We start from the raw sequence: 26,129 nt of genomic DNA on the forward strand, positions 1-26,129 counted from the left end.
GCACATGATTATTGCCCAAGTATTTAACTCATTAGCTAACTCATCAATTTGATTCATAGTATATGGAGTAATAATTTTATTGGGAGAAATTCCAAACACTCCCTTTGCTGCTTTTATTCCTTTGAGTATTAATTGTCCTACAGCCTCAGGATACCTAGTAAGAATAGTGTTAGGAGAATAAGATAAATGTATCCATAATAATGGACCTTCTTGCCAAAATACTCCTGTAGGAATATTTTTTGTTGGTAGTACAATAAATAATAAAGGCAAACTTATATCAATTCTATCCAAATGCATATTTTCCATATATGTTTCAATGATTTTTAATGCCTTTCTTGCTTCAGGCGTTAACATGCGGGGTGAATTTGGATCTGATGGACCTTTTAGGATATCAAATAAAGGTCCCAACTCTCCTGTTGGTATACCTAAATAAGGCCTTATCCAATTTATGTCTCCTAATAACTTTTGAAAGTCGTTAAGTGATTTGAGTTGATCTACTCGTATTTGAATTTTTGGTGGACGGACCATGGTTGAGGATAATAGAACTCCTAAATAATTAATTGGAAAATTTAATTGTACTTTATCTATTGCTATCTCTAGATTATAATTTTTTAATAAGTTTGTAAGTGTGGCATAACATTCTAGCAATGTGTTTTTAGCTTTGTGTGCTAATAATACATCATCCATATAGTGAAATATTTGTAGTTCAGGATTTTGATTTCTAAGTGGCTGGATTACTTTGTTAACATAAATTTGACACATAGTTGGGCTGTTAGCCATCCCTTGAGGGAGTACTTTCCATTCATATCTCTGATCAGGACCTTCATGATTCAGTGCAGGGATAGTAAATGCAAAACGTGGACTATCCTCAGGATGAATTGGAATTGAAAAAAAACAATCTTTAATATCTATAACTAAAACATACCAGGTTTTTGGCAAAGCAGACAATTGAGGAATCCCTGATTGAGCAGGTCCCATAATAACCATCTCATTATTAATGGCTCTTAAATCTTGCAATAATCTCCATTTACCAGATTTCTTTTTGATGACAAAAATGGGAGTATTATGGGGAGATACGGAAGGTTGTATATGTCCTTCTGCTAATTGTTGTTTTACCAGATCATGGGCTACTTGAATCTTTTCTTTAGTCAGGGGCCACTGAGGAACCCACACTGGTCTTTCTGATTTCCAAGTAATTTTGATTGTCTCAGTGGCCCTTTCTGAAAATCCAACCCATGTCTGTCTGTTCCTTGATCTATTTGTATTGGTGCTACTATACCTTGTTCTTGTTCTCCTAATCTTTTTTCTTTCCTAAAACCTTGTCTAGCCCTAGTAGTGGGCGCATTAGGATTGATGTTATTTGTTAACGTCAAACCTAATTGATCTAGGACATCTCGTCCCCATAAATTTATAGGAAGATGATCCAATACATATGGCTGTATAGTTCCTTCACATCCTTCAGGATCCTTCCAATCTAATATCATTGAACTTCTATGGGGATTAGTCGCCACTCCTAGGCCTCGAAGCGTTTGAGTGGCTTGTTGTAATGGCCAATGTTTTGGCCATTCTTGACGAGATATGATGCTAAGGTCAGCACCTGTGTCCAGTAGCCCATTAAACTCATGTCCTTGAATATTTAGTTTTAGCATTGGGCGAGAATCTAAATTTAAAGACAGCATAGCCCAATCTACACCTTTTTAGCCTAATCCCCTGGAACCTCTTTCTACACTACGGCTGGAGAATTTATCATGTAGGCTGGGTATTATTAACAACTGTGCTATTCTATCTCCTGGTGAAATTACTGATATACCTCTTGGAGAACTAGCTATAATTTTTATTTCACCTACATAATCGGGATCAATTACCCTAGGACTTATCATAAGTCCTTTTAATGTAGATGAACTACATCCCAATAATAAGCCTACTGTTCCTTGGGGAAGAGGTCCTTTTACTCCTGTGGGAATGATTTGAACTCCTATCTCTGGAGTTAGTACTGCTCTGGCAGAGGCGCAGATGTCCAACCCTGCGCTCCCTCGGGTTTGTCTGATGAGGGATTTAATGGACAATGTGTCCTGGGCACTACCCTGATGGTGTTGCTGGGTTCCTCCACTGCCCCGTATATTTGTGGTTGTGGGCCCCGGAGCATTGGGCCCCCCAGTCCGTTTTTTGGCAATGGAGCCTGATGCCTTTCTCCACGATATCCGTTTTTTGATAAGGGAGTACCCTCTATGGTGGTTTGAGAACGGCATTCATTAGCCCAATGTCTCCCTCTACGGCATCGTGGGCAAATACCCGGTATTCTATTCCTTTGATACCTACTTTTGTTAAACCCTCCTCCTATGGGGCAATTCCTTTTAAAATGTCCTGTTTGTTCACAATTGTAGCATGTTTTTGGCCTGGCATCTAAAGCCTGTTGTACTGCAGCTGCCAAGACTTGCCCTTGTTCATTAATGTCTCTACATAATTTAATATATGTGTTTAAATCTTCATGTCTCCATGGTCTAATGACCTCTCTGCAGCAACGATTTGCTTGGTCAAAAGCCAGTTGTTTTATTAATGGCATTGCCTGTTCTGTATCCCCAAAAATTCTGGAAGCTGTTTGAAGAAGCCTGTCTACAAATTCAGCGTAAGGTTCATTAGTTCTCTGTATTACCTTAGATAGCTGATCTTGTAAAGTCTTCCATGCCCTAACTGCGTCTGCAGCAATTTGTGCATATATAGCAGGATCATATTCAATTTGTTGCCGTTGACCCTCATAAGGTCCTTTTCCTAACAACATATCTAGATTTCTTTGAGGGTAATTGGCTGCTGCATTTCGCCTAGCTGTCTCCGTGCAAAATTCCTCATTGGCAACCTTCCATAACAAATATTGTCCTCCATTTAGCACAGATTTACACATGCTAGCCCAATCTGCTGGCATCATGTCCAAGTTAGTAATGGACTCGACCATGCTTACCGTAAAGGGTGCTTGGGGACCATAGGTTGTTACAGCCTCCTTTAACTGCTTCACTGTTTTAAAATCTAAAGCCCGGTGAATTCGCTGCCCTCCTACCTGTTCAAGTACAGGGCATGCTAATCTTTAAGGTCCTGTCTCAGGATCCCATTTATCAACTACGGGGTTTGAGGGCCACTCAGCTGTCTCCATAGGTGGGGCTGTTGGTTGAATTATGCCCTCTGGTGATAAAACGGAGTTAGTAATAGCCTCCTGTTGTGGTCTTTTTCCTAATAATCCCTTTTCCTTTAAATTATCTTCCCCTGTCTGACTAGCTCGAGAGACCTTCTCTTTTGCTTGATCTAAAATGTCTTTCTCCATGGTCTGAACCTCTAACAATTTACTTAACACCTTTTCCATTTGTTTTTTACTAATTTCTAATCTACTATAAAGATAACGCAACCCAATAAGATAACACAAAACAAAACCGAAACTGAATGAAACAAAAATGGAATAAAAAATTTCTCTTCCTCAGGGCCTACAAACTTCAAACCTTTAGCCAACCATTTTTCCCAGTTTGCCTGAGAAATTTCTAGGGATAGGCAGCTTGAAACAAAAACAAAATAAATCAAAACAAGAACACATTGTTTTTTGAAATGGTCACCCATTCTCTCGCCTTCCCTCAGGGGTGAGCAATTTCACTTACCTCCAAGTTTCAGACGTTCCGCGTACAGGCCACCAAATGCCGCAGTCTGGCTGGGCACAAAATCACGAGCCACTCACAGCCTTGTAGATTCAAACAGCAACTCTTTATTCTCAAACTGTCACTCTACAAACACGTTCTGGGGGAATTCACGTTCTGGGCCCAAATCACGTTCTGGGCAAAATCCCAAAATACTCTCTGAATCCCAGGAGAACTCAAGGAGAACTCCACGGGAACTCAAAGAGCAGGCGGGGAACTCAAAGAGCAGGCGTGCCTGAGGAGCAGGATACGCCCTATTCCCAGCAGGGTACACCTTAAACCTGGAACCGCCCTAAACCGGGATCCGCCCTGGTCCTTGAGCAAGGTCACCTTACATGCAATGACACTGCAAATGACCTGGGTCATGCCATGCGTCATTCTTACTTAGCAATGGCCCTCAGCAGTTCTTTTTCTAGGGCTTTGAGATGTAATGTTAAATTAGTTATTTGGTGACTTTCTATTTTTTTAATTCATTGCTGGTTTCTTCTGCTATCCATTAGTCATTAAATAATGTATTATTTAGAGTCCAGGTGTTAGTGTATTTCATTTTTTATTTTATCGTTGATTACTAATTTCATTCCATTATGATCTGATAGAATGCAAGGTATGATATTTCTCTCTCTCTTTTTGTATTTGCCTAAAGTTGCTTTGTGGCTTAAGATATGGTCTATTTTAAAGAAGGATTCATGTGCTGCTGTGAAGAAAGTATATTCAGTCATTGATGGATGAAATATTCTATACATGTCTATTAAATTATTTGTATTTTTTAGTTGTATATCTTCTTCATTTAGTTTTTGTTTGGAGACTATCTAGTGGTGAGAGCTGCATTAAAGTCACTCAGTATTATTGTGTTGTTGCTGCGCCCCTCCCCTGATTCAGGCAATGGCAAGGCCCTACTGAGGTGGATGGCGCAAGGCGTCCATCCTCTGGAGGAGCACAGTATATTTCTGGGAATGGGCTGGTTTGTTTTTGTATTCCGTTAATAAGTATAGTTATGACTTCTCATATGACCATTAAGTATGAAGGAAAAAACATGACTTTTCCAATTAATGCAACTACTTCTAAAGAATGGATCTGTTTGCTCTAAATGCAGTGATTCAGCTGTGGAGCATAAATTGTTAATGTCTAATGAAAAACTCCCTGTATTCCTGTCAAGGAAGTTTTTGAGAAATTAAATTAAAATCTAGAGAAGAAAAATTAATGTTAAGAAGACAGATTAGTGCTTAGTACTGGGCAACTTGTTCTTGTTCCTGTGCACAATGGTTTGTGCTCTTACTCTTTTTTGATTAAAATTAATAACAAGTCAACCACTTGCTGTAACCATGGCACCGGTTCCAGTCAGTAAGTCAAGAAAGAATAGTCAAGGTATAGGCCAATAGTTTGGGACATTTGTAACTATTATTAAAAGTTAACTAAGCAGAAACAGCTCAAAGCAAAATGTGAACTGAAAGTACAAATGCTTGCTTATGCATAAGCCAAGATACATTCTTCTATTCTAATTGTAGCTATGTAATATTTTGTTTCTTTGAATAATGATTCCTGTTTTGTAACCACAAAGTACTGTGAGCCTGCCAAAATGAAAAGTATATACGATTAACTTCACAAGTAAAGATTGGGATCAACACCTTCACTTTAGTGTCTGTGTTGTTTCTCCACCTTGCTTTCGCCGACTCCTCACCATCCGTTTGTCTCCTGAGACCCCCTGTTGGAGCTGGTCTCGGACATGTTGTGATCTGTTTGCTTCTTGAAATTGAAAATGGTTTGATGTATGTAGATGCTCCATTGTTTGTGGCATAAATATTTACAATTGTTATGTCTTATTGATGAATATTTTCCTTAAACAGCATGAAATGACCTTCTTTTTTCCTTCTGATTAGCTTTGGCTTGAAGTCCACTTTATCTGATAAAAGGTTAGAAACCCCCTGCTTGTTTACGAGATAGATGAGAATGATGTTTTTTTCCCATCCTTTTACCTTCGGTGTGTGGATGACTTTGCCTATGAGATGAGTTTTTTGGAGGAGACAGCATATTGTTGAGTCTTGTTTTTTAATCCAATCTGCCAGTCGATGTCCTTTGATTAATGCGCTTAGGCCATTTACATTCAATGTTATTATTGAGAAATGATTTTTATTCCCTGTCATTTTTATTGATTTGTGGTTTTTAATTTGTATTAGTTTCTCTTTTGATTGACTTTTCTTCTAGTATAGTTCCTCCTTTTGCTTGTTTTCACTTTTATTTTTCATTTCTTCTTCATGAAAAATTTTATTGAGTATGTTTTGTACTGTGGGCTTTCTAGTTGTGAATTCTTTTAACTTTTGTTTGTCATGGAAGATTTTTATTTAATCATCAAATCTGAAGTTAATTTTGTTGGGTATAGTATTCTTGGCTGGCATTTATTTTCTTTCAGAGCTTGGTATGTATTATCTCAATACCTCCTAGCTTTGAGGGTCTGAGTTGAGAAATCAGCTGAGATCTGGATTGGTTTCCTTCTAAATGTGACCTGTTGTTTTTTTCTCTGGCAACTTTAAAATTCTATCATTACTCTGTATATTAAGCATTTTCATAATAATGTGCCTTGGTGTGGGTCTGTTGTAATCCTCCTTTATTTGATTTTTCCATTTCATTCTTATGATTTGTAAAATTTTCAGATATTATGTATTTGAAAAGATTGTGTATTCCTTTGGTTTATATTTCTGAGCCTTCATCTATCCTAATAAATCTTATATTTGGTCTTTTCATGTTATCCCATATTTCTTGCAAGTTCTATTCATGTTCTTTTAACATCTTTTTTACATGGTCAACTTTATTTTCAAGATTATATATTTTGTCCTCATTGCCTGAAACTCTGTTTTCCAAGTGGTCTAGTCTGCTATGATATGAATTTTTAAATTGTTTATTGAGTCTCATTTTGAGAATTTCTTCTTGATTTATCTTTTTTTAAAAATTTTTTCTTTATTTAAATGATCTTTCACTTCCTGTACTTTCTCTGATTTCACTCCTTATATTACCCTTTCCCTTGCAGATCAGTTTAACTATGAACATTCTGAACTCCTTCTCTGACATTTCTTCCACTGTGGTATCAATGGATTCTGTTATGCAAGTATTTTGTTTTGTTTGGGGTGATTTGTTCCCTTGCTTTTTCATGCTGTTCGTGTGTTTACCCATCTAATTGTATGGATCTGAAGTAGTAGAGTTTCTACACTGTGGACTTAACAGGGTCCCTGAATGTTTAGGGGGAGACAAATAATAATGATAAGTAATGCAAACAACATACAGCATTAAGCAGATAGTTCCTGCTATGACATCTACAGTTGCAAGAATGACAAAACATTTACCCTGAGGTGAGAAACCTTCCTTCATCCTGGCCTTCTGTCATGATGCTCTGCCTCCCCTCAGTACCAGAGAGATGAAGTCAATTGACCATGGACTGAGACCCCTGAAACCATGAACCAAAATAAACTTGAGATCTGGAGAAGTTTGAGTCTTTAGTCCCCGATACATCCTTGTTTCCTGGTATATATTCTTTCTTCCTTAGAAGTCTGTCAATTCCTTTGATGTGTCCATTTCTGATTCATTTCACCCCACTCTTAATTTTCTGGTAGAGGCTGAACGCAGGATTTTTTTTTTCCCCATTATGCTTGTTTCACTTGGACCAAATATTTAAGCTGATGTCTGCATCAATGCACAGAAAAATAATTAAATAGAGAAGAGGAGAATAGAGAAACAAAGAAGAAATGAAAATATAATATTGAGGATAAAGATAGCTGCCACTCTCTTGCTCAGCTCTGATGAAAGAGCAGGGCTTTCTGGCACTCACAGAGCTGTTGCTAAAGGAAGGCAGGATAGCCTTTACTAACCCATTTTGTCCCATTGTCCCAGATGTGGAACCCCTATAAAAACTTAAATATAGTATATAATATGTAATACAATTATATAGCACATAATATATAATTATATAATAGAAGACAGTTATAATATAGTGATTATAATATTAATAAACATAATAATATATAAGCTCTAGATGATTATTTACAGTCTATTTTAATGCCCCCATGTCAGTTTCATTGGGATATCTGCAAAACTGAAAACTTGAGACTTGAACAGCAACAACTACTGAATTTTCTCTCCTGAATAAAAGTTTTGAGGATATAAAACTGGAAATGAAAAGAAAACAATAACAAAACACCACAGATCCACTATTCTGCTTAAGAAATTTGTTAATGTAGTACTAAAACTTAAATCTTTTTTCTTTAGGAAATGGATCAAACAATGGCTGCCAATGCTGAGAAGAATAAGTTCTTGATTGATGGATTTCCAAGAAATCAAGACAATCTTCAAGGTTGGAACAAGACCATGGATGGGAAGGCAGAAGTATCTTTTGTTCTGTTTTTTGACTGTAATAATGAGGTAAGACAATCAGCTTTAAGCAACTGATTGTCACCTATTAAGAGAAAAACTAAGTGATTTTATTTCTATTTGCATTTTTTTTTTTAAATCAGTATTTTTCCAGTTGGTAGACTGGGTGAACAGAACAGGACTATCTTGCTGTTGGAGTACTAACAGCTGCTTGACATCAGCAGTTTGGTGAACCTAAAATTTGCTTTAATTTCACAATAACAAGAATCAGTTCTTTTAAATTTAAGAATTGCCATGCATGGCTAGGTACAGTGGCACACACTTGTAATTTCTGCTATGGAGGCATCAGTTCAAGGCCAGACTGAGCAACTGAGGCCCTGTCTCATAATAAAACTTAAACAAAAACAAAAAAGGCTAGAGGTGTAACTCAGTGGTAGAGTATCCCTATGTTCAATCCTAGTACTGCAATAGAAAAGGGGGGGGGGGGAATTGACATGCACCATAATGTTATGTAATGAAACTGAACTACTACTTTTTAAAATATGCAGTGTTCTCAGAGAGTGTATTGTTTACTAGGGGGGAAAAAACTTTTCTGGAAAGTTAGGGAGGCTTTCTTTTTAAAAGAAACCTGCAGTGTAGCCCAGTTCACTTCTAAGAATGAAATGGTCTTGAAAAAAGCAGGAAAGAGTTCTTTTTTTTCCTCCCCCACTTTTTCTAATAACATGCCCAGACATACCTTTAAATAACTAAATGAATTTCTTATTTAACTAAAAGGCCTGACTGTCTGACAACTGCTGTGATATAAATTTCATTAAATTAATGCCAACAGCCTGAAAGAATAAGAATCTAAAGTACTGCCTTAAAGGAAGTTGGCTATTCTTAGGTTGAGTTACAGATGTGCCTTTGGTAGAGTCTTGCTGCAGCCTTTGAGTTATTTTAAATGTAACTCTTCTTCTAACCCCCAAAAATGTGTTTTCACTTATCCTTCAAAGTTAACTTTAGAATGTTACCACAGCTTTATAACTAAAAAATGTTTATTCACAATTAACAATAAATGCTTTTTTCAAATATGTTGACTCTTAAATATTTGGATATTTATGGAATTATTGTAAAGTAAGCAAAAATGAAACAAAGTTTGAGGCATGTAATTCATACCTAATAAGTTAATAATATATCCGAGATGGAACCATACACATACAGATCTTCTTTTTATTGCGGTTTGAAAAAAATATACACAGGAAAAACTGAGTCATGAATGAATTCTTATTATGTTCTGTACTTATTTAACCTAGTTTATATAAATTGAACCACATGTTTAATTTTAAAAAGAGTTGCATGTTGATTAATGAATTAGACACATTGGGTTTAATGCAGGATATTTTTGGTAGTTTTTTCAAACTTTTCAGGCTAAAAGAATGGCAAGCTCATATCTTTCTGTTTTTTAAATAACGTTTTTACTTAAATATCTCTTTTTAGATCTGTATCGAACGATGTCTTGAGAGGGGAAAGAGTAGTGGTAGGAGTGATGACAACAGAGAGAGCTTGGAAAAGAGGTACTTTTCAGTTTTTACATTTAATCATCTCAATCCCAGTGTGGACCTTGAGTGACATATTAAATTCCTGTCCTGTTTTAGTGTAGAAAACTAAATTAAAAGGTTCTGCTGATACAGGTGCAGTGGCTTATGTAAGGAGAGGATGCTGAGGCATTTGGGTTGGGCCTAATGTCCTCTGAGCCATTCTGTAACATGGAAGAAGATACCTAGAATCTTATGATATTTGCTTCTTTTACAGAATTCAGACTTACCTTCAGTCAACAAAGCCAATTATTGACTTATATGAAGAAATGGGGAAAGTCAAGAAAATAGACGCTTCTAAGTCTGTTGATGAAGTGAGTGTCCCTGGCCTGTTTTTGAGAAAGAGTCAAGTGAAAATGTGATTGTTTCTTCAGAAGTAGGCAGGAGTAAAATAAAAACTAACGACAGATTAGTTTGTTTGCTTTTCAAGACACTTGAGAATCAACGAGAAAATAGGTTTTTCTCTCTTTTGAATATCAGGTCTAAAATAGGTTTTACAACTTCAGATTTGTTCTTCATGAGAAGTGGGTGGTTTATTCATTCTAAATCTCTTTTCCTAAACACTGGAACATTGGTATTTTGATCGCTGTGATTTGGATCATTTAATTTTTTTAAAAAAATCTATAGTATGACTGGCAAGTCATTTAATGCAAGAGCTCCACAGTGCTTTCTCCTTTTTCATCACAGAACACATAGTTCCAAAGGTGCAGTGTTTCCACAACTCATCTCTGCCTTCATAAATCAATGATCTCTAAATTGTGATTTGAACCTATAGTGTCTGCACATTTTCTAGTGTTTCTTAGTTCACTAATTGCTCTTTCCCTTATTTTTTTGACTCGCCTTTCTTTTATATTCATAAGATAGAAAGGTCCAGAAGAAGAATATTCAGTGAATCTTTTTTAAAATCTGTTACCACTTTCTGTAGAGGTAATACATAAGAAAACTTCATTTTTTAGAATTAGAACTAAGGAAATAAGCCACTTCAGTTTACATTTTTACTAAAGTATTGATAGCCTGTCAAGAAGTATGTTTTGAGTTGGTTGAGGTGATACATGCCTGTAATCTTATGACTTTGGAGACTGAGGCTAGCCTGGGCAGCTTAGTGAGACCTGTCTCAAAAAAAAACCTATCTGGGGATGTGGCTTATTCATGGAGTGCCCTCGGTTCTATACCCAGTATGGCAAAACAAACAAAAAATTATGTTTTATCCTAAAAGCATCAATAAAATTGAATGCACATGTTCGTAATTTTATGTTTATGATGTCTAAAGTGAAATAGATGAACCTAAGAAATTATGTGATTTTAAAAAATAGATCCATTTTAAAAATTAATATAATATTGGTTTTAATAACAATTTATCTGTATGATAGGGTTTTTTTTTTTTTTTGTCCCCCGTTTTGCCCACTCTTCATCCCATGCCATCTCCATGCTGTGAACTGAATCCATGGCCTTGCATATGTTATATGGTGTTTCACTGTCTGGTTTTAAAATTATTCTTTTTTCTTCACAGGTTTTTGATGAAGTTGTGAAGATTTTTGACAAAGAAGGCTAACTCTAAACCTGAAAGCATCCTTGAAATCATGCTTGAATATTGCTTTGATAGCTGCTATTACAACCCCTTTTAAAGGCAATTTTAATCTTCAAAATTACATCTCAATTAATGACTAGAAAATACATAGTAAGACAAGACAAAGTAAATTTTTATGGTGTTTTTTTCTTTTTGATTTGTTTTTGGTCACAGGAGTAGACAGTGAATTCAGGTTTAATTACTTCTTAGTTATTATGGTGCTCACAAAACAAAGAAGGGTATCAGCTAGTTCTTTGATTTTATTAACGACTGTCCTTTTTATAGTTTGTGCCTTCTGTGAGCAAAATTTTTTAGTATGCATGTACATCCCTTTAGTAATTACAACATGTTAGAATTAGGGATTCCCACTTCTTTTCTTGCAGGTTTTAAATTTCTAACCTCTTAATTGAATTTGTGGACCAAATTTCAAAGGAATTATTTTGTGTAGTCAGTTCTTGTGCGAGGTGTTTGGTAAACAAACTCATAAAATGGATTCAAACAGTGTTTTAGTATTTATGAAATAACTGACCATTTCCTATAGTAAGATGGGAAAACTTAGGCTTTGATTTACTTCAACTTGCACAAAGTTGTATGTCAGAGCTTCCAGGGTTTGGGTTGGGGGCACGAGGGGTTCAGAGCCTGGAGGAATTGTCAGTTTTATTCTGACATAATCTGAGGATATGGAGCAAGGATCACATCTAATTTCTTATGTTCCTTATGCTCAATTGTATAGTGCTATTCATTTAGTAAACTGATCTTAACACAATTCCTAGCAGTGGAACCTTGAAATGCATGTGCTAGATTTATACTAAAATGATTCAGTTCTCATTTTAGCAATGCTTCCAAGTCTTTTTTTGTTTTTTTGAGACTAAATATAGGGATAAGATAAATTGTAAAACAACCTAATGATTAAAGTTCCCATTTGCATTTTATTTTCTGAAATACTTTTTTCATAGTTACTTGTTTTAAAAGATTTTAAAAATCATTGCACTTTGGTCAGAAAAAATAATAAATTTATCTTACAAATGTTTGATTCCCTTCCTGGCTACTTTTGTTTAGTAAATTGGGGGTGGGGGGGCATCACATTGAAGCATTGAAAGGCACAAAATTTTAAAAAGGCTCGAGTCCATTCTTCCTTTAAAATCTCTGAGAAATTTTTTTCTCCTTCTCTCACTAATGCTAAGTAGTAACCATGGTGTCTCTCTCTCTCTTTCTTTTTGGTGGTGGTACAACTTGGGATTAAACCCAGGGGTACTCTACCACTGAGCTACATCCCAGCCCTTTGTGTTTTTTTTTTTTTTGTTTTGTTTTGAGACACAGTTGGTGCCCTGGCTGGCCTTGATTTGCAGTCCTCCTGCGGCAGCCTCCTTAGTAGCTGAGGTTACAGGTGTGTGGCACCATGCCTGGCTCCTAAGTTCTTAATAGAGAGTTCTTAAATGTTTTTCATTTTCAAGACTTAAATTACTTGGTATACATGGTTAAATAAGGCATGGAATTTTTTAATAATTAAGTTTTATATTTAAAGTTATTGGGAATAGTGAGAACGAGTTAATGGCTATTCTTATAATAGAATCATTTATTTCTAGGCACATTATGAAACTGACTTACTAATGAGAAATTTTTCAATATATTTGCCATTAGAAAACAAAGTATCCCTTAGTACTATAATATATTGGCCACCAAAATTTATATTGATATTAATCTTGGTTACTTGGAAGAGATTGTAGTTTTTTCTAAAACTTTAATCCATCCAATACAGAGGACCTTTATTAATGGTTTCATCATACCACTGTAGTGTGAAGCAAAAGTAAAGACTAAGGTTTTGAGAGCATTCCTAGTCACACAAGTAAATAAATCTGTCAGGTGGGAATCTAAATATTTATACCAACAACTGTGAGAGCATCCATACAGTTTTGAAGACTGCTGAGACTAGGTGTTTTGCCTCCTTTCATCAGGTATCTTTCTTTGGCATTTGAGAATAGAAACCAAGAAATATGGTAATTACTAAATTATGAAGCTTTGTTTTTTGTTTGCTTTTAAGTAGAAAAATATGTTGGCAAGATTGAATTTTGTAGTTGATTGAGATACATCTGATTTCACTAGTTTGGTCATTCCATTTGTTAAAGATATAGTCACTAAGACATTCTTCAGTTTCTGGAAAGTCCCTAATTTGAGCCTTACTGTGTTGCTGTGTTTCTTTAAATTATTTCCATTCTGTGATGTTGAATGTGTATAAGTTATTTAGTAAAATAATCCCAATAAATTTTGTGCTAAGGCCTTTTGTATTTGCTGGCTCAGATTTTTGTTCTCTTAAGCATATTAAAGATCAAGAAGTATCATATTTAACATGTGGGTTCTCAAAAGGCAAAAGCAGAATTCAGATCTGGGAGAATTTTCTGCCCTGTGTATTATGTTTGGGCATCTTGACTTAGGTGGGAAGCATGCCTTTATCCCATTTCTTCAAGAAGTAATTTGGGCCAGGCACAGTGGTGCGTCCCTGTAATCCCAGCAATTTGGAAACTAAGGCAGGGGGATTGAATATTTAAGGTCAACCTCAGCAACTTAGTGAGACCCAGTCTCAAAATAAAAAAACAACTGGGAATATAGCTCAGTGGTAATGTACCCTTGGGTTCAATTTGTAGTATGTTTAAAAAAAAAAAAAAGTAGTTGTTGTAGTAATCTGGATTCAGTCACATGCAGCCTGTTTCTTACTGTGGGAAGCATCATTTGTTTGCCTTTGAGAGGGAAATTGATAGCAGGCAATGGGTCTCAGAAGGGCTTTTGTGGATTTATGGCTTTGTCCTTGTGATTATAGTGGTTGTCAAATATTCCAGTGGTTCTTGAAGATAATAGCAATTGAAGAAATAGGCCAAACTGGTTAGCATCTCTTCCCTGGAGTTTTGGGTCTTCATCTTCAAACGGGTACTAATCGCACAAACCGTAGTGCTCAAATATTCCAGGAGTTTTCTGTCTAAAAAAACTCTGATATGCATAGATTTTCAGATGTCTCAGGCATTCTTACATATTCTTATTTCAGTTCTCCCCAATCTACCTGCATCTTCACCTAAATTAAGTACTCCTTAATTCTAACCATCTTTCTTTCTATTTTTTTTCTTTCACTGAAGAAAGGCAAACAATGGTCCTAATGACCTATTCCTTTATTTCCTCTTCCCTGAGGCCAGTATAAGTATTTGCTTGGATCCAGGTGTGCTTGGGATGGGTGATATTCATATGGGAATTCATTAATCCCTGAAGGCCACCATCTTTCTGTTGGGAGAGCTGAAGAAAGAAATTGAATTTAAGGTCATGGCTAACCATACTAGCTCCAGCATCCCTTAGGCTCAGACCTTTATGGAGTCCTGCTGTGTCTGCTCTTCAGAGCAGAACCTGCTTCTCTCAGGTCCATCTTCAAGGAGGTTTTTCTTTCGTGGGCTTGCCTTCCTAAATCCCAATTCTAAGAAGAGATTTTACTTATTTATTTAGGGGAGACAGGGAGGTAATAAGTCAGAAAATTTCTGTTTGTATGAAGTTGTTTCAGACAGAGAATTATTATTTTACTTATGATATATTTTGAAGTAACTATACATTCTAAACATTGACCTTGACAGCCTAACCAATTAGAGGAAACCATCTTCAGAGGCAAGTTGCCATTACCACTTCACACCCACCAGTAACAAGGACTTTGGCTCCTCACTTGGGCCTGTAAGTGCCCAGTGGTTAGCTCAAAGCAGAATAAAAATCTTGGTATCTCTGCCTTTGTTTTGCATCTGTCCCTTTGTTCTGAGTCAGTCACCTTGGATTCCAGGAACAATAGGTTTCATCAATAAGCATCTTAACGATGAATGGAAACTACCTCCAAGGCAACAACCACTTTCTTACTGCAGCCTACAAGGCTGCCTGACCAATCCTGAGATAATCATCAGCCAAACCACCCTATGACCAAGATTGCTTGACTGCACACTTTGGTTCATGTCAGTTCTCCCAAAGACAGGGCTGAGACACTGATCACCTATACCCTGTAGGGCCATATTGATTAAAGTTCCTTTTTGCTTTTCACCATTCCTTTTTTCATTTGGTTTTTGGGGCAAATGGCTAGACCTAATTTTTGGGGCCCTTCCCATCAGGCCTCTGGCCTGGAATCTGGTAACACACCACACTTAGTGTGGTTACAGATATACTCTACAGGTTGTCTTCTACACAGTAGAATCAAAAGCCATTAAGCAATATACATGTAATTAGCTTATGTGTCCTCATTTGGGTGAATAACCACATTTAGGAAGAAAGTTAAAAAAAAAAAAAAAAAAGAATTTAAAGCCACATTGCAAACTTTGGAAATGTTCCTGTACTAATTTCTTGAAATCTTCCTGGAAAGAGTATGCTACTGAGCATATATATATGTATCTTTTCACAGCAAACCAGTTTTCAGAGATGCTGATCCCTGTGACTGGTATTCAGAGTTGGTTACAGGTAGGTTACATCTTTGGGCATTGTGTTTGTCAGCAGACCGAAGAATGACAATAGCAAAATAATAATTATTATAACAAAATAGTTTTAAACTTGTCTGTTGATACAAAATACGTTTGAGATATTAAGTTTTTCGTTGCAAATTTCTAAGCTCTTCAAGTTTTCTGAGGATTCTGGGTTGAACTTTCTCATGCCCTGGTCCCAAAAGCTTCCAGTGCTGGGAGAACACTGAGTAAGTTCAGCAATCAGTACTTACACAAAATTGTGTGTTTGGCTCACCCTGACTTGTTTATTGGTTTTATAAAAAAACATTTTTACAAGTGGCTCCAAAGCAGCTGCCAAAAATTGGCCAGCTGAGTATCTGATCATGATGAGACTGTATCAAAATGACCTCATGATGTCAGGCTTTTTTTCCTCTTATTACTTGGTGCTCAGTAGGCACTATGTCCTATCCTCAACTGGGATAATGGTCAAGATGGACAAATTATTTGAAGGGGGGAGATGCTAACGTTTAATTGGCTTTTATATTGGATGAATTTATTCCCACATTGAAACAGTCAAGTTAAAACACCTGTGTCAGCTGGGTATCGTGTCACGTGGCTTAGTTAGCTTCTTGGGAGAGTTGGGTCGGGAGTATTGCTTGAGCCTGAGTTCAAGGGCAGCCTGGGCAACATAGTGAGACCTCCTTCTCAAAACAAAAGAAAAAACCCAGCTATATTAGAATTCCTCTGGTCTCAAAACAACTGTGACAGATGTTCATGTCATATACTATCAAACATGATTGGGCAGAGGCTGTAATTTATATCCCTTTCTCTATTTAGGGCCTTTTTTAGGTATAAGAGCTACTTGGGGAAAGAAGGTAACAATTGGATTTGAGGCTGCTACTGTGTGTACTAATTCAAAGTTCCAAAATTCAGGTGATGGGCTGAGGCAGGGAGAGTAACACCCGTTATTTAGAGAATTAGGATTTTGCAGGTTCTGTACCATACATGATGGCTCTTGTGGAGGCTGACTTATTCTACAGATTGTCACTCCTAACAGTATCATTTTCTTTCTTTTTTAAAATTTGAGTTAGGCAGGTACTCAATTTCTGTCTAAGTTGCTAAGGCTGGCTGTGAATTTATGATCATCCTGCCTTAGCCTCCCAAGTAGCTGGGATTGGGCATATACCACCATGCCAAATCAAAACTGTTTTATTTATTTATTTGTTTGTTTGTTTATTTTTGTGGTGCTAAGGATCGAACCCAGAGCCTCATCCATACCACTGAGCCACAACCCCAAACAAACACCATTTCTTAATCTGTTCAGAAGTTTTCATAATCCCATTTCCTTCCTCTTAACGAGTGTTTTGTTGAAGAAAATGTGTTTTAGGAATGTGACTCCCCTTAATACCATCTATCTTCATTTATCTTTAGTTTGTGTTTTGAGTAATTTTTATGGATATTTCTGAGTTTAGTTTGCATATTTGATTTTAGAAAGTATTTATTACCATCAGCAAATTCATTTTATGGACCATACAGTTTATGGCTAATTGGTGAAATAATGGCAAGATACATATAGGAGGCGTTATCTCAGTCTGTAATCATGTTCATGCAAGGGTCTGTTGTCTTAATGTTAGCTAGCTTTTCACTAGCAAACCAGTTTTCAGAGATGCTGACTCCTGTAACTGGGATCAGAGTTGGTTGCAGGTAGGTTACATCTTTGGGCATTGTGTCTGTCAGCAGACCAAAGAATTACAATAGCAAAATAATAACTATTGTAACAAAATAGTTTAAAAAAATTGGCCCTGATACAAAATATGTTGGAGATATTAGGAATACAACAATCAATTAATATATGACCATTGCCCTTAGCAAACTCATTAGATAAATCCAGTGGTTTCTTAATTATTGTGTTTCAGCCTAGTGCTTTGAAGCTGGCAGTTTTTTTTTTTACCTCTGTGATCTCATGTTTGTTGTCCCAACAATTCTGAGTCAGGTTGGAATAGTGATTTTACTTTTTCATGAATGATTAAATTGAGACCCAAAGAGTCCAAGTTAAATGTCTATAGCCATTAGATAGTTGTGGGATTTGGAACTGGAATCCAGATCTCTGAGCCTCACCCAGTCTGCCTACCTATAATCAGGCAGTATGTCCTCTACCAGCCTTTCTTGGGCACTAGCCTAAGAAAATTTTTATTTTCTTTATTGTATTTATCATCTTGTGAAGTTACTTTGCTTGTTGCTGATCTCCCTTCTAGATTTTAAGTGTGAGGAGAGGAAAAAACATTAATTTTTTTTTTTTCTTATCCCTACTTCCCAGATCCTAAACCAGTGCCGGAACAGTAGACACTCAATTAGTATTTGTTGAAAAAATAAACTGAAAAAAGTATTTTGGACAGCAGCCATCACTGAACTTTGGGTCTCAGTAGGGTCTGCTTGTGATACCTTTGGGATTCTATTTTCATTCCTCTTGAAGATTGTGAGCTGATAGTTATAAAGTACTAGGGGTAGGAAGGGAGTTGGATTTTGGACATCATCAGCTTCCCTCTCTTTTCAGTACAAAACTGAGAATGACTTAAAATGTAACTATCTTGGAAAAAAGGAGGGCCATGACCAGAAAACAAAGATTTGGTAAAAACCTTCCCCTCCCACCAATCTATATTCAATCTCTGTTGGTAGATTTTTTTTCCCCCCACACAATACTGGGGATTGAATCCAGGGCTGTTTTACCACTGAACTACATCCCTAGCCCTGTTTTTGTATTTTATTTTGAGACAGGGTCTTGCTGAGTTGTGGAGGCTGACTTCAAACTTGTGATCCTCCTGCCTCAGCTTCCTGATTAGCTAATAAATTCCAGGTGTGCACCACCATGCCTGGCTCTAACTCTTAATGACCCAGCATAGGGTAGATTCTTAGTAAACTTTTGTATAGTGGAAGAAGGAAAGTGACCTCCTTAGTGCCCTCCAGACAGTCTGGAGCAGAAGCTGGCCTAGAACCTGTGGTCCTTTCTCCCTGCTCTGGCTCCAGCATCAGCATGGTTTCACTGCTGTCATTCCCATCAAGGACTTGGACAGGCAAAATAGTATCTTGTGATGCTCTAGAGCCAGTTACTGTGTGACAGGACTTCATTTAGTAGCCAAGCATTTATTGAATTTTTGTATTTTAAACCATATTTAAGACAAAAACCAATGCCTCAGGCCTCACCTCCAGGAATTAAAGTTAGGTTTAAGTCTCCTGGGAGAAGGTGATCTAAACTAAATCAGTGGCTCTCAGATGTTGGAGTGTATCAAAATCACTTAGAGGGCTTGTTAAACCCACACTGTTGGCCCCCTGCCCAGTAAATCTACAGTGTGGTCAAGAATTTGCATTTCTTATAGAGTTTCAGGTGACACTGATATTGATACTTTGAGAACCAGTGTATTACACAAAGTGAACAGAACAGATAATGGAAACAGCCTTGCAGTTTGCTGGGCAAGGGACCACATCTTTTTGGTCTTCGTATCCACAGTGCCTAGCACAGAGTAGGTACTTAGTGTTTGGAGAATTGACAACTGGTGATAACCTTAATGAAAGCTTACATATTAAATAGTTGCCTCATCTTGCCATCCCTGAAGTTCATGGGTTGAGGGGGGTGAATACTGTAAGAGGGTCCCAAATGTTCTCTCACAGGGAATTGTCAAATGGATACTGACATGTGAGCTGCCACTCTCTGAAAAGGTACAAAGAGCTCAAGGGACTACCGTTACTGTCTCCAACCTCCGAAAAGGATGGAGTCCATATGTTCAGTGTGGCTTGAAGGCAGAGCTAGGGCTGAGGAGGCAAGGCCTTCTGTTAAAACTGCCCAGGAGTAAATTGGACTCCTGAGGACACGATGAATTTCCCATAACTGGAAATGTGCAAGCAGAGCCTGGGCACTGAAGCTTTCTAGCCCTGATTTTCAGGGACAATCCTATTCAAATCATAGCTATCTACCACCCCCTGGAACTTGAGGCACATTCTGTAGGCCCTTTTGAAACCCAGGACACAGAGGAAGGAGTTCCCCCTTGTTTTAGTCAGCGTTTTTGCTGCTGTGACTAAAAGACCCAACTAGAACAATTGTAAAGGAGGAAAATTTTATTTGAGGGCTCACAGTTTCAGAGGTCTCAGTCTGTGGTAAGCTGGCTCCATTCCTTGGGGCTCCAGGTGAGGCTGAATATCATGGCAGAGGGAAGCGGCTCATGTGATGATCAGGAAGCAGAGACTAAGCTCAGCTCACCAAATATATGCCCCAAAGGTATGCCTCCAATGACCCATCTCTTCCAGCCACACCCTACCCACCTTCAGGTACCACTCAGTTAATCTCTATCAGGGTATTAATTCACTGATTGGGTTAAGGTTCTCAGAAACCAATCATTCTCTAAACCTCCTTGCATTGTTTCACACATGAGCATTTGTGGGACACATCACATCCAAACCATAACACCCTCCATAGAAGTGGGGAGGGAAGGAGGAAGGGCATCATGAGGGTCTGTGTCTTCTCAGAACCCAAATACTGAGAAATTCTCTTAAGCCTCTGTTCCTGCTTCCTAGGTGCCTTTCTCAGTGCTTGGGGCAACCGCCCAACCAAGTTTGCTGGTGGAAGTATTGCTGGTGGCCAGGAGGTGACTGGATTGTAGTGGAGGAGAGAGGCAGCACTAGCAAGGAGATAGCAGTGAGGGATGGAGGAGACTCACCTAGGTGGAGGTGGTGAGGGTCCCTGTACCAACTAATGGGCAATAGGAGTGTGCAAAGATGAGATGAGGATGTACAAAGGAAAGACTTAGTGACAGGTGAAGGAATGTGGGTTCTGTTTTGTGGTTGAAGACTGGGTAACTGTTAAGCTGGATGAGTCAGTTCCACAAAGGCATTTAGATTGTGGAGGCTACTCTCTTGCTTTTCTCCTCTTCCTCCTCACTATAAGCTCCCTTGAGTTCTATTCTGAAACCCTTAATGGTTTTTCCATCTCACTAGGGATCTCTCTGGGTTGGGGCTGGGCCCAGGGCAAACCGGGGAGAGGAGATAGGTCTCAGCAATAAGTAACCCACAGAATTGTGTCTGTTATTTAAGAAAAGTTTCTGGGTTTTTGGCTAATTGCAAAAATACATAATGGATACTTTTTGCATCTGCTAGTTATTCTGGAACAGGCCTGCATCCAAGAGCAAACTTTAAACAAACAATAAGATTATGAAGCTTAACTATTTCAATGTGTAACAGAAAAGAAAGCCAAGCTCCAAGAAGTTGTATTAACACATGCACTCAGACGCAAGCACACAGTGATCATACCACCAGATATATACAACATACAAACATATAGTCCCATGTTTTGGCAAAGGTGCACAAAAGGCATGCTTGCACACTAGCACACACAACTCACATGAGCCCAATTACCAGCACAAATACAGACACTCCCAAGGCACTTACAAAATGGCATGCTCATACACACAAACACATTGTATACACCTACACATTTGGGCAACAGGAGAACACAACCCCAGATGCAGACGCATTCACACAACTCATTTTTACTACAATGAGAGATTCTCCTGGGTTAGTGAGTGGGTCCTCCTACTCAACAAATAAGCACTCAATCTGCGGGGTGCTGGCTGAGTCTGGGTGGTATTAGGTGTAGTTTTCAGTGTGGCCACCAGGGGGCGCCCAGTATCCATCTTGCCTTCACCTTTTCACTGTCAGCTGGTCAATTGTTCTGCACACAGAAGGCTGCGCCTCCCTGTTCTGGTTCCCTGCACAAAGTTCCGAGCTTCCAGCCCCAACCCTTTAGGATCCACTGTACTTATTCTCATTTTCTTCTGCCTCACACTACTGAAAAAGATCCTTGCCATTCTAGCAGACTGCCTGCTTTGGAGCTCCAGGCTGCTCCTGTAATGGGCTCCTTGGATAACTGGATCTGTCAGGCATTGATCATCACATGATTCCTACCTAGAGCTTCCTTATCAGGAGCATCTGTCAAAATCCTACCTGTTTTCAGTTCATTTCAGCATCTTCCAGCAGAGGACTCCAGCTTCAACATCTTAAAGTAAAATTGAGTGAATGAGTTAATACCCAGTCCAAATACTGACTTTGCCTTCCCTATTCACCACGGCTGGGGTGATCTCTCACCCTTCAACACTTACCTCCTGGCTCTTTGTGCTTCAATGATAAAAATGCCAGCTTTGAAACACAAGGTAGCAGCAGAAAGACCCAAAATGTCATGAAGTCCATTCCTTTCTTCATCCCTGACAGGTAGCTATCTAGTATGAAAAAACGCCCCTCCCTGAGCAACCCTCCTCACTGGGTAGCTCAGAATTCTTCTTCAAGGCTCCTCCTCCATGGACATCCTCAGAGTCCTTCATGACAGAGTCTAGGGCAAGCTCTGAAAAGACAAGGTTTCTGCCTTCCAAGAGTTAATGCTCTGCTGAGGGAATTAGCCAGCAGAGTGAAGCGTGCACTAGTAGAGTAAGTGCAAAGTACAGAGGAGGCTGTGATGAACTTTCCAGAGGAGTGGGAAAGCTCACAGAGCGCTGATCAGAGACTCACAGAATGAGTACAGACAGGCATCACTGTTGCTGTCTAGTGAATGTCTACTGCGCTCACAACCGCTAATCCTCACAGAAAAAAATTCCAACAAGGTCTGCCTGTCTGCAGTTTGAGAGCATAACTACTGGTCCAGAATGTCTCCCATAACACAAACAAGAGTTTGGGACAGACAGGTAAAGGGCATGCCAGTGTGTGTTTTCTATCATTGCATTAAAAAATCCACACACTTGGTGTCTTAAAACAACACTGCTTATTACTTCATGGTTCTGTAGGTCAGAAGTCTGAGCAAAGTTGACTAAATTCACAGCCCATACCTCAAGCCTGAAATCAAGATGTTAGCTGGACCAGGATTTTACCTGAAGACTCTCAAGAAACAGTCCACCTCCAACCTCATTCATGTGGTTGGCATTCATGTGGTTCTTTGTGATTGTAGGGCTGAGGTTCCCATTTCCTCGCTGACTGATAGCCATGGGGTACTCTTGGCTCCTGCTCTCAGATCCTTTGCATGTGCGCCTGCCATTTTCAAGAGAGTAAAGGCAGAAAGAATTTCCTCATTCTTTGAATCTATGACTTCTGTCACCAACTGGACAAGGCTCTGCCTTAATATCAAGGGCTCATGTAATAATATTAGGCCCTCTTGGGCAATCTCCCAATTTTAAGTCAACTGGTTAGTACCTTAATTGCATCTGCAAAATCCCTTTTGCATGTAATGTAACATATTCATAGAGGAGGGAGTTATCCAAAGGTGAGGATATTTGGGGGCCATGATAGAATTCTGACTGCCCAGTGACCTTCATTCACATTGCATAGTTCCTTTCCCTTTATGAACTGAACATGTGATTATGTTATATGGCGAAAGGTGGATTATCTGGGTATACTCAGTCAAGTCACATGAGCCCATAAAAAGTGAGTTTTCTCCGGCTGGTAGGAGAGAAGAAATCAGAGATTTGAGACACATGAAATAATTGCTTTGTGATTGTTTGCTTTGAAAATAGAGGTGGACAGGTGCCAGGAAAGGAAAAAGGCTTGTAGGAGCTGGTAGCGACACCCAGATGGCAGTCAGCAAGGAAATGGGGACCTCAGTTCTATAAGTAACTGAATTCTGCCCGCGATTGAATGAACTTGGAGGTGGACTCTTACCTGAGCCTCCAGATAAAAGCTGTGTCCAGACTGCATATTAGTTCTAGCCTTGTAATACCAGGAGCAGAGGACCTAGTTGAGCCCATAGAACTTTTGGCCTGCAGAAGTAAGGTAATAAAGAGGCGCTGTTTTAAGCTGCCAAGTTTGTGGTAATTTTTTATAAAGCAATAGAAAGCTAATATGCCAGTCAAATAGCACTGCATTCACCAGACCACGGTGAGCTCTGATCATCTACCTACATCTTTTTCCTTTACTCCTCCTCCTCCTCCTCTGTTTAAAACATAGTTTTGCTGGGTGTAGTGGCGCACACCTGTAATCTCAGTGACTTGGGAGGTTGAGGCAGGAGGATTGCAAGTTCAAGACCAGCCTGGGAAAGTTAGCAAGACCCTGACTCAAAATAAAATTTTAGAAAGGGGCTGTGAATGTAGCTCAGTGGTAGAGTGCATGCTTAGCACTGGATTCAATCCTCAGTACTGCAAACAAAGCAAACAACAACAACAGCAAAAGGCTGATTCTGACACATACTACGACATAGATAAACCTGGAAGAAATTATGTTAAGTAAAATAAGCCAGTTACAAAAAGACAAGTACAGAATGACTCCACTTATAGGAGTAATTAAATTCACAGAGGCAGAAAGTAGATGGTGCTTGCTGGGAAGCAGGAAGTTGCTGTTTAATGGGTGCTGAGTTTCAGCTGATGAAGATGTGGCCATTCTGGAGACGAAAGATGGTGGTGGTTACATGGAAAGTGAATGTACATACTGCCACTGAACTGCATAATTAAAAATGGTTAAAATGCTGAATTTTGGTTTATATATATTACCACAATAAAACAATTGCAAAGTTCATCAAAGTGATGCATAATGTGGTTAAAAGCAGCAGCTGCTACCCCCTGCCCCATCTTCTGTGAGGTGAAAGATTTGAGACTCTGATTCTAGACTTGCCTCCATATATTAAAATAATAGTCTTTGCTCTTTTTTCTTTTCTTGTCTTTCAATTTTATTTTATTTTGTGGTACTGGGAGTTTAAACCCAGAGGCTCTTCTACCATTGAGCTACATCTCCAGCCCTTTTTATCTTGAGACAGGGTCTTGCTAAGTTGCCCAGGGTAGCTTTAAACTTACAAACCTTCTTTCTCAGTCTCCCAAGCCATTGGGGTCACAGGTATGTGCCACTATGCCTGGTACTTTTTTCTTTTTAATTTAGGCAAAATAACATGGTAAAGATTTCAACTAGTGAAAATTATGTCTCTGTCTGATCCAAGTCTCTATTTCTACAGGCCCCCACCAAAGTAATACCAGGTACTGGTTTTCAGTCTGTTTTCTCCAAAATATTCAATGAATAAATAAGCATAAGCATATTGCATATATATGTATATATTTGCACATATGTCTCTATCATTACACTGAGAAACATAATACATTGTTTTGGTTTTTCTTATTTTGCATTACTGGGGATCAATCCTAGTAATCCAGACATTGCAAGGCAAATGCTCTACTCCTGAGCTACATCCCCAGACCTTTATCTTTGTTTTTCATTTTGAGACAGGGTCTTTCTTGTTAAGTTGCTGAACTTGTGATCCTCCTGCCCCCACCTCCTGAGTCACTGCTAGGATTACAGGTGTGGGTCACTGCACCTAGCTTCATGCACTCTCTTTCAGGCTTTTTTTTTTTTTTTTTACAGATTATGATCATACCTCTGCCTCACTCTCCTTACTGGATATATTGTATACCCTATTATTTAATCAATCCCCTCCTGATAAACATGTGGCTTGTTTTCAGCCTCTTGTTGTTGTACACGATGCTGCAAGGAATCACCTAGAATGAATAATATAGCTTTCTTTGCCTCTCCCATCTTTTGTCACGGGTAGCTTTTACTTTTACATTGTTAAGGTTAAAGATATTTAAATTCTCTTCTTCAACCAAAACTAAGTCTTCTTCACTTTGATCATAGACACATCCTGGAGCTTAGACAAATAAACTGTGATTTTTGTGTAATTGTGTTATTGCCATTTACTGCAGGGCTGCCATTACTAGACTGCGTTTCCTTGCTTAACACCACTTCTCCTCTTTCTAATGGCCTTAACTTTCCCTTCTGCAGTCTCTCTTTCCCCCCTTCTGCTCCTTCCTGCAGTCTCTTTTCAAGACCCTATGTTCTCCTACTCCAGGTTGGTCTGCTAGTTCCCAAGACTGCTGGTTATGTGTCCTTCCAACTCTGACTTCCTTTTATAGTTTTCTACACAAGGCTTACTACTCTTTTATGAAATTCCTGTTTCTCTTTTTCCTGGTTTATTCCCTTCTTTTTCTGGAGCACAACTTCCAAGGACTTACCTAAGGAAGAGTGCATAGGATGTAAATATTCAGACTTCTTATGTCTTTATAGGCCTTTATTATCTATCTCTATCTCTCTCTCTCTTTTTTTTTTTTTTTGCTTTATTATCTCTTATAATTTATTGTTTGGCCTGCATAGAATTCTAGCTAAGTTTGCTCACCATTTTGGAACATTTTTTGAAGCATTTCTCCACTGTCTTCTAGCATCCATGGTTGCTGCTAAGAATTCTGAAGTCAGTTTGGGGATGTGGCTCAAGCGGTAGCGTGCTCGCCTGGCATGTGCAGGGCACTGGGTTCGATCCTCAGCACCACATAAAAAACAAAATAAAGATGTTGTGTCCACAAAAACATTAAAAAACTCTTTGTTTCTCTCTCTCTCTCTCTCAAAAAAAAAAAAAAAAAAAAAAGAATTCTGAAGTCATTCTGATTCTTATCTTTTGTTACCTTTTCTCTTTATTTTCTTATTTCTCCCCACGGAAAGCTTTTATAAA

At 38.4% G+C, this 26,129-nt stretch overlaps 1 protein-coding gene across 1 annotated transcript in view; it reads left to right on the forward strand.

The window, feature by feature from the left end:
* Cmpk1 (cytidine/uridine monophosphate kinase 1) overlaps nt 1-13,456 on the forward strand; it is a 43,418-nt gene extending 29,962 nt beyond the window's left edge. Inside the window, exons 3-6 of the mRNA XM_027937241.2 lie at nt 7,929-8,081; nt 9,507-9,583; nt 9,822-9,918; nt 11,115-13,456. Coding sequence (XP_027793042.1) covers nt 7,929-8,081; nt 9,507-9,583; nt 9,822-9,918; nt 11,115-11,156 — 369 coding nt within the window. The 3' untranslated portion in view covers nt 11,157-13,456. The remainder of the gene's footprint in view (nt 1-7,928; nt 8,082-9,506; nt 9,584-9,821; nt 9,919-11,114) is intronic.
* Nucleotides 13,457-26,129: the final 12,673 nt, after the last annotated feature.

Source organism: Marmota flaviventris, chromosome 10 (assembly GCF_047511675.1).
Source record: "Marmota flaviventris isolate mMarFla1 chromosome 10, mMarFla1.hap1, whole genome shotgun sequence".
Taxonomy (NCBI): Eukaryota; Metazoa; Chordata; class Mammalia; order Rodentia; family Sciuridae; genus Marmota; species Marmota flaviventris.